The sequence below is a fragment of the Alosa pseudoharengus genome, unplaced genomic scaffold, assembly GCF_046254945.1.
Source record: "Alosa pseudoharengus isolate Yale_2024_CS ecotype anadromous, Long Island Sound unplaced genomic scaffold, YU_APseudo_1.1 YU_APseudo_1.1_scf_7, whole genome shotgun sequence".
Lineage (NCBI taxonomy): Eukaryota > Metazoa > Chordata > Actinopteri > Clupeiformes > Clupeidae > Alosa > Alosa pseudoharengus.
Genome location: NW_027468859.1, coordinates 40093919 through 40102533, shown reverse-complemented (window position 1 = coordinate 40102533; position 8615 = coordinate 40093919). Strand labels below are relative to the sequence as shown.

General features: G+C 40.0%; 1 protein-coding gene across 2 annotated transcripts; it reads right to left on the bottom strand.

The window, feature by feature from the left end:
• Nucleotides 1-1676: 1676 nt before the first annotated feature.
• ephx1 (epoxide hydrolase 1, microsomal (xenobiotic)) lies at nt 1677-7579 on the bottom strand. 2 transcript variants are annotated; one of them, XM_076272319.1, is made up of 10 exons: nt 7495-7556; nt 6760-6896; nt 5590-5776; nt 4076-4256; nt 3753-3962; nt 3518-3647; nt 3052-3266; nt 2844-2952; nt 2641-2763; nt 1677-2335 (listed from the first exon to the last, which is right to left on the bottom strand). In XM_076272319.1, exons 3-10 carry the CDS (start codon nt 5770-5772, stop codon nt 2134-2136), a joined length of 1353 nt encoding a protein of 450 aa, XP_076128434.1. In that variant the 5' UTR covers nt 5773-5776; nt 6760-6896; nt 7495-7556; the 3' UTR covers nt 1677-2133. The 2 variants fall into 2 exon arrangements, with proteins under 2 accessions (XP_076128434.1, XP_076128436.1); XM_076272321.1 differs by lacking the exon at nt 6760-6896 and having other exon boundaries at nt 7541-7579.
• Between the last annotated feature and the right edge of the window lie 1036 nt (nt 7580-8615).

Sequence of the window (8615 nt, the reverse complement as noted above, 5' to 3'; positions counted from 1 at the left end):
GTTGAGGGTTTACAGATGCTGCGTGATGTCTTTGCGCCTGGCAGCGGTGCTTTGCCGGTGCTATGCCCGAAAATAGTTCCAAATCTAAATTGGTCTAGTAAATCCCTTTGTGTTAATTTGCATTGATATTTGTACTCGATGTGAATGTACAGGTTACGATAAATAATTATAAAAAATCTTCAACGACACGCTTTGGCTCACTCATCCAACTCTAGGGACTGCGGGGAGTGACCCAATTTTTACCTAGGGGTGGCGTTTTCCTTTAATGAACTAAGTGCATGTTGAACAGATATTTATGTCCTTAGAACCCTCTTAAAAGACCCAAAACTCACAGGAACAGAGAGCACTGGACAACTCATTCCACCAACATGGAACCACTGAGGAAAAAAAGTCTTGAATTCGACCTAGTGTTTATGACTGGTCGACACAACAGACGCTCTTCAGAAGACCGCAGTGGGCGGTGGAGGATGTACATCTTGACCATTGAATTAAAATAACGGAGCAGATCCAGTCAGTGTCCTATAGGCCAAAGTGAGAGATTTAAATTGAATTCTGGCTGCTATAGGGAGCCAATGGAGAGTAACTAGGAGAGGAGTTACATGTGTCCCTTTTTGGCTGATTGAAGACCAGGCGTGCTGCAGCATTCTGAATCAGCTGTAACGATCTTACTACACAAGCAGGTAAGCCAACTAATAGTGAATTACAATAGTCATAATGGTATGTAAAACGGACATAGGCCTACAGTGAACCTCAAATCCCATTGTCGCCTGCTTCATATGCAAATCCCACAACTTGAAATGACCTCTAATTAATATGATAATGATAACTGACATGTAAGTCACTTTGGATAAAAGCATCTACTAATTGAATAAATGCAAATGTAAAACGGGGCAATTGCAAGAAAGCCCCAATGTTACATAAAACACAAGGACTCCACTTTTGGTACACAGCCACAATGTACATACACCGGCCCACTTTCTGGGCTAAGGAATATGGATGTAGCTTACTTATACAGGATCTAGAAGAAGAAAACAAAGTTTAAATCAACAATATAAAAAATGGCACACAACTGGAGAAAATGCTGTGCTCCAGGTTGTACAGGGAATGTCAGCTGTTTGTATTTCCTTCCCAGGGAACAGTCGATGCCTCAATACTTAAATTGACCATTTGCTCAAACCATTTGCTCAAACCATTTCACCCCAGACTGTTTCTAAACCCTAGAAACATTTCAAGCAAGCTTCGCTCAGAGGCTGACACTGAAAAGAGGGGCTGTTACAACCATATTGGCATCACAACCGCAAGCTGTAACAAGCCATACTATGGGATTTTGTCATTAACAGTTATTGGCAAGGTCCTATGACAATGCTATTTGCTAGGTAGCAGCTGTAGAATACAATTTAAGATGCATGTCTGTCCATATCTTTGGTTACATTTTAGTTCAGCATGTATTTCAACAACCAGAAGTGGCACATCACCAGTGGCAAGTGCAATCGCATTTCACTAAATGGGTGGATGGATGGATGGATGGATACTTTAAACACAGCAACAGCTAAACTGAAGCTGTAGATTAAGCCACAGGTGCTGATGTGAGAAATTCCTGTGAAGCCATGTCAAGTCAAGTCAACTTTATTTATATAGCACATTTCATACACAGAGGTCATTCAATGTGCTTTAAACAAAGGCGAACAGGAATAGCTAATAAACGCATAGAAGGGCAAGAGTGTGATTTCTTGCATCACATAAAACCATTAAATGTTAATTTTATTAAGAAGCATCTATGCTAGTGACAGACCAATTGCCCCTTTGTTTTCAATTACATAAGCAATCATGTGACATGAATTCTCACATAGTTTGCTTCACCTTTACAAAGGGAAGTCATCATAGAATGTGCATGCACACTGCGTTTTAAAATCTGAAAGTTTTTGTGTGTAAGCACTTCATCTGTACACCTTGTATTTATAATGATTCTATAATCAAAGTCTTTTCAAAATCATTCTCTAAGATTTCCAGTTCAACCTCAAACAGAGTGAAAGTTAAACATATTCGCACCATTCATTGTAAAGTACAGTGCAGAACAGAAGTTCTAAACAGAAGTTTAGGCTGCTAGAGTAAATTGAAAAAAGAATTTAGAATTTACTTCTTCTCCAGGATCTTGATGAAATGTTGAATGTCCTGCATCATAAGTTCTGGCTCCTCTAGGGCAGCGAAGTGGCCACCACGAGCCATTGGGGTGAAGGCAATTAGTTTGTGATACTTTTGTTTTGCCCAAAGCTTAGGAGTGTGCATCAGCTCGTTGGGAAAAGAAGCCAGGGCAGTGGGCACATATACTGGTATACTACAGATGTGGGAAGAGAAAGAAATTATTAAAAACACTAGTTGCCAACCTAATATAGGTTCTCTGAAGGAAGGCACAAAACATCATCTTCGGGATACACCTTATTGGCTATATCCCAAAGGTGACTTAGGATTACTTTGACAGAAAAACAAAAACAAAATGTACAACTCAATTAACAAAACATGAGTATACAGTATGAGTATACAGTATGTATCAATAAGACAGTATAGACTCAACAATATACTTATGGACAGTGGAATTGGTGATACATTTCCATTTATATTCCATATTTTTTTCCTGTGTACCTTGCATGCGGCTGATTCAAGCCCTGGCCAAAATTTTCCTTGTAGAATCGCATGGATGAAATAATTGACTCAGTCGTCCAATAGATCATTACATTTGTTAAAAGGTCATCCAGGGAGAATTTCCTAACAAAACAAAAATTGTACACAATTGTTTGGGTAAGGATGCTGTTCAATTGTGTGATGCTGAATTATTGATTATTTACCTTTCTAGTCCTCCATCCTCAAGGTCCCTGAACTCAAGATCTGTCCATGTGGAAAACTTCTCTAGAATGTAAGCAGCTAAACCAACTGGCGAATCATTCAATGCCCGTCCTGTAAGACATAAACTCAAGTTGGGTAAGAGGGATATGAGGGAAAACATCCAGTGACCACCATGGTTTTCCCTGTTTTATAAAGAGCAGCTTCTCTCACCTGCAGTATCTGGTTTGGTAGCCTGGATATGCATGTATCCCATCTCCTTCACTGGCTCTACAACCATTTTCTCCATGCAGGGGTAGAGCCGTTTCACGTCATGCTCAGTGAAGCCAAATAACTTTGGGAATCGCCAACCCAGCATCAAAGACAGTATCATTGGAAAACCAGGCTTAGCAGGCGGTGCAAAATTCAAGTGAAGGCCTTTGACTGCTCTGATGGACAAGACCATTTGAAAAGTTTAAATTTTAATTCGAAAGGTTTTGAGGACTTAATTGTTTTATGTAAACACATATTATCTGTAAAGGGCCATTGGTAATTGACTATCTCTTTGCCTTGGTCATCAGTCATCCTACCCACAACATCCCAGCAGTAACATGTCAGGGTTGCCTAGACAAATCTTGCGACTCCAAATGAACTTGTTTGGAAATAGCAATCTTGTTTCAAAGCTGTAACAGACACTCACTTGGGATCAAGCTGTGCCATGTTTGTAGTGATAAGCCAGCCCCAGTCTCCACCATGTGCATAGAATTGACTGAAACCAAGCCTCTTCATCAGCTTGAGGAATATTCTGGCTGCACAAACAGAATCAAACCCTACCCACAATCCATGGATTGATGTTAGTTACTTTCATAATGACTTTAGTTTGGACAATTTGTAAATGTAATCTAACATGCACATCAGCTCTTTTCATGACTAACCTTTTTTATGTGGGGCCTCTGAAAATCCATAGCCTGGGATGGATGGGCAAATAACCTCAAAGGCAATGTCATCAAGGTTGGCAGGCTCAGTGAGAAGGGGTATAATCCCATATAACTCATAGAAGGAGCCAGGCCAACCATGTACCATGATTATGGGTACACAATTTGTTTTTCTCTTTGGTTTCACATGGACATAGTGGACACTGATACCTGACATTTAGTAACAAAAAAAGCTTGATTCTTGAAAGAGTCAATCTACTTTATCATCGTACTATAGAATGGTCACAAATACACTTTTACAATCACATTCACAATCAACACACCTTCAATTTTTGTTTTAAAATGAGGGTATTTGTTTATTTTGTCCACTTGCTTCTTCCAGTCAAAGACATTTCTCCAGTATGTTACAACTTTCTGTAGAACTTTAGAGTTGAAGCCATAATTAAATTGGCTGTCCTCCAAAGAAGGAAAAGGCCGTGTTTGATCTATTCTCCTGTGCAAGTCCTGCAAAATAATGATAAAGAATGTAAGAGAACTTGCAAATGTGATTATTGGAGAATACTCAAAATGTGTGTGAGAAAACCAGCCAAAAATCTGATAAAAATACACATTTAAACATGAAGAGCCAAACCAACATTATAGACTTTAAAATTCAACGTCTCTCTTTTTTCATATAATTTTCACTTTGGCGCAGGCATCAGCGTAGTGCCTGGTGTCAGATTTTTAGCATGATAAATGCAAATGACTGAAGTTTCCACTCACTGTCAATGACATGTGCAGTAGGCTACCCTAACACCAAAGTAATGTGTGGTATACCCCCCCATGATTTGTCCTTTTTTTGGCCATTCACTGATGTTCCAACTGGACCTGATAACTATTCCAGGGGGGGAAATCTGGGACTACTTAATACATGTATAGTATAAGTATATATACTATTTTGATCCCGTGAGGGAAATTTGGTCTCTGCATTTATCCCAATCCGTGAAACACACTGCACACAGTGAACACACAGTGAGGTGAAGCACACACTAATCCCGGCGCAGTGAGCTGCCTGCAACAACAGCGGCGCTCGGGGAGCAGTGAGGGGTTAGGTGCCTTGCTCAAGGGCACTTCAGCCATGGCCTACTGGTCGGGGTTCGAACCAGCAACCCTCCGGTTACTCCGAAGCGCTAACCAGTAGGCCACGGCTGCCCCCTTGTTGTAGTCGCTCATCTAAAATCTTCTGTAGTCTGTACCCATCTCATACACTACACATCTCATAAGTTGCATGTCAGGTTATCAGTTGATACCATGCAAGGAGAGGCTGTGGGGAGTGAGTGAGGGGCTGCGATTGCACAAAGCTCAGAGGCGCAGCTTGTACAAACAACAATATGCTATTCCTAAGATCACAGTTGGGGGCGCTGTGGCGCAACTGGCTATAGCGCCCATACCACATTTAGTAACTTCCTGATCCTACCCCATCTCTTTCTCCTTTTACATGAGTATGAGAATTACTTTTCTCATGCTTCTTTTACTAATTTATCATGGACACAGTATGCATGGCCATACATGTTCAGACCAAGAACCACACTGACCAACAATACGGGAAGTCAGCTTCTCTGTCAGCTGTCATTGTTCTCAAAATCAGTTTGAAAGTGATCCCTAATGATATCGTTCATCTCATTACCGTTATACTTTGTGTGTGGATGTTGTCAATTCATATTAGCTAAAGCCTTTTTTTTTTAATTATTATAGCTATCATTCTTGGTGTGAGGGACCCCATACACAATTCCATTCACAGGTATGTATAATAATAAAAAGTTAAATATAAAACTAGAATTTGCTTAACCTCTCTAACCTCAATCTCTTTTTGGGATGTTTCAACCATGAAGGTAGAAATACTCTCATCCTCATTCCCCAGAGGTGCATCTCCAATACCCCACCAGCCATCTTCTGTCTTCAGTACAACTGTCTTTCTCTTTAGCAACACAAGACAGGCTACAATACCCAAGGCTAGAACCACCACAAACTCGATCAACATGGTGCTGAAAAGACAGGTAAAATCATGTTCATGTTCATAGAATTTGCCTGGCAGTGAAAGCAACTAAACATATTTAAACAAATAAAGCATTATGCATAATACCACAACATAACAACAAAACAATATAGAATATCAAGAGTGAACTCAACTAGAGAAGCATTTTCTGAAGGAAATACCAGAACATGCAAAGTGGTTGCTGGGATGTTGCTATAGTAATTGAAGTGATTGCTAAGGTTTGTTAGGGTCAATATTCCTAATTTAAACCGTTCTTAAGTTATTGCATACAGAACAATCCTGGAAGAGAGTGAGGAGAGATGAGAAGAGCACTGAGTGTCAGAAAAGAGAAAAAGGTAGGCTAGAGATTGTAAGAGTAATTGAAAGAGGGATGGAGAACAAAATAGAGAGTAAGTGAAGAATGAAAAAGTGAGAGAGGGGGAGAAGAGATCCAGCTGAATAGAGAGGGACACAGAAGAACACAGGTGCGAGATAGGATAACTAATAAATGGCTCAAGTTAGGGCTGGGCGATATACCGAATATACTTGATATATCACAGTTTGCTGTACGTGAGATAAATTAATGAAAACATAGCCTATTATAGAGTTTACAAATGATTTCCTTTAATTTCACGTTTCCATATCATTATAACCCGATTCGAAATTAGCCTATGTATTATTTATTAATTAATTAGAGTAGGCCTATTAATTAATTAATCATTTTTAACTCCTTTCCGCCATTGCCCTTTTCATCTCGAGTACCCCATAGTGGCAGCTAGTGTCAAGTCAGGGGTACGCGTACCACAGTTTGGGAATCCCTGGTCTAGTGTCTACCTACAGTACAGTCAATTGTCTGAGATAGTTATAACTGCTAATTTACTCCAACATGCAAATAAACTCATTAACTATGCGTGATACAAAAATGTCCCAAGCAGAAATGGATTCTACGTGAAAAAGTACTACAGAATCAACTGAGAAAAGTTTGGTAGTGACCTTAATCAGATCGTTGTAGGTTTTGCCCTGCGATTTTTCAACGACAATCAGGTGAGAGACAAGCTGTCTAGCAGCTCCACAGACCCCCATTCATTTTGCACTCACCAGCGATCGCCCCCAGTGGAATTCTGGTGGAACTGCAACCAAATTTGGTACATTAAATCTGATCATGTGATCTGCCAAGTTAAACATATCTAAGAGATAAACATACTTGGTAAATATGGCCCTATGTTCATGGATCATATTTCACGCAATTTAGCGATTTAGAGGGCTACAATTCAAGTGTTTAACTGCTAGAACAATCGCCTAGCCTACTGGAGTAGGCTATATAGGCTAACGATACAGAACAAAGTTTAAAATTGTGCAACACCGTGCAGGATTATGCAAACAATGAATCCCTTAGTAAGACTCAGAGCCATGTAAAGTAGCCTAAAAATGCATGATCACCCACACTCATTATGATCCAAAGGACACAAGGAGAAGTTCGAAGTAGAAGTTACCAAATAGTTCAAACCAGTGACATGTTTCACCAGTAAGCATCTAATTGAAAGAAATATGTTTCTTCTTCTAATGCGCTAAATTGAGCCGTGATGAATTGCGATAGTGCAAGAACCACTAGCCTACACACCATGGCTAGTAAGCCTATTCAAAAAATTGCAGTTAAACAAATGAATGCATAGCAAATGAAGTTAGCTAAACCGTGTAGACATGCATCAAGCGTCAAAAACAATTCACCTTTAAATGAGCGATTAGGTCATGTACATAACCATAACCAGCCTACCTACACGCTGCAGGACGTCACAACGGGAGGACGAAGAAAACGCTGGTGGCCAGACAGACCCTAACAGTTGTAGCCTAGCAGCACATGATGGCGCATGATTTCTTCCAAAAATTCAATGACCCATCGACAGACCAACCAAACTTCATATCAAGGATTAGGGTTCGGTTGCCACGATGGATTTCCATCAACTGGATTCTTTATCACTTTTATGTCAGAATGTTCATGGTAAGGGCCGTGGAAAGAGGGTGCAAAATCATTAATGTGCGAACTCCCCATCATTCACATTAAGCAAAGGTTTCATTAGGTCCCTTCCCTCAGCAGGTGTATAAAATCAAGCACCAGCCTGTCTGTAGATTTTTCTCATTTCCATACTCTATCTGTAGGCCTAATGCATAAAAAAACTATTTTGCATAATTCTTTGATTAAATTTGAACATGTTGAGGCCAGAAGACATGACTGTCTACCTACAGTCAAATGATCAAATGTCTGAGATAGTTATATCTGTTAATTTACTCCAACATGCAAATAATCTCATTAACTATGCGTGATACAAAAATGTCCCAAGCAGAAATGGATTCTAGTGAAAAAAATGTAGCCCTCAGAGTTCAGGCAGGATTTTGCTTATAGGGCCCTATGGAGGTCTGAATCTGCACTGAGAGCACTACTAGCACCTGCTATAGTCGGATAAATATCAAGAAATCTTTGCCTCAATGTTTTTGTTTGCAACCTCAAATGGCTGCCTTTGGTCCAGTGGTTCCCATGCAATGTCCTCTTTCTTCACAATGGGAGCATTAATAGCCTCATCCTTGGGCTCAACCTGACTTTGAACGGCTGGGGACAATTCAAAGATACATTTGAAGTTGACTCCTGTGATGTGACATAATTCATGGAATTTTCTTCTGAACAGTATGATTCCGAATCAGAGGTGTTGCCACTTTGAACATGTCTTTGCAACTTTGAGGTTTTTGCCTCATCACCTGATGGACTCGAAGCAATACTTTCATGTGTGATTCTGATAAGATGCGATTCAGACACTTGCATGATTCTTGATATGCAAGTGTTTCAGTCTGATTCC

Coding starts and splice junctions, on each gene's coding strand:
- ephx1 (XM_076272321.1), bottom strand. CDS start 5,772: ATGTTGATCGAGTTTGTGGTGGTTCTAGCCTTGGGTATTGTAGCCTGT. Junction 4,257..5,589: donor CATCCCAAAAAGAGATTGAG/GTTAGAGAGGTT, acceptor ATTATTTTGCAG/GACTTGCACAGGAGAATAGA. Junction 2,336..2,640: donor TTGAATCAGCCGCATGCAAG/GTACACAGGAAA, acceptor CCACATCTGTAG/TATACCAGTATATGTGCCCA.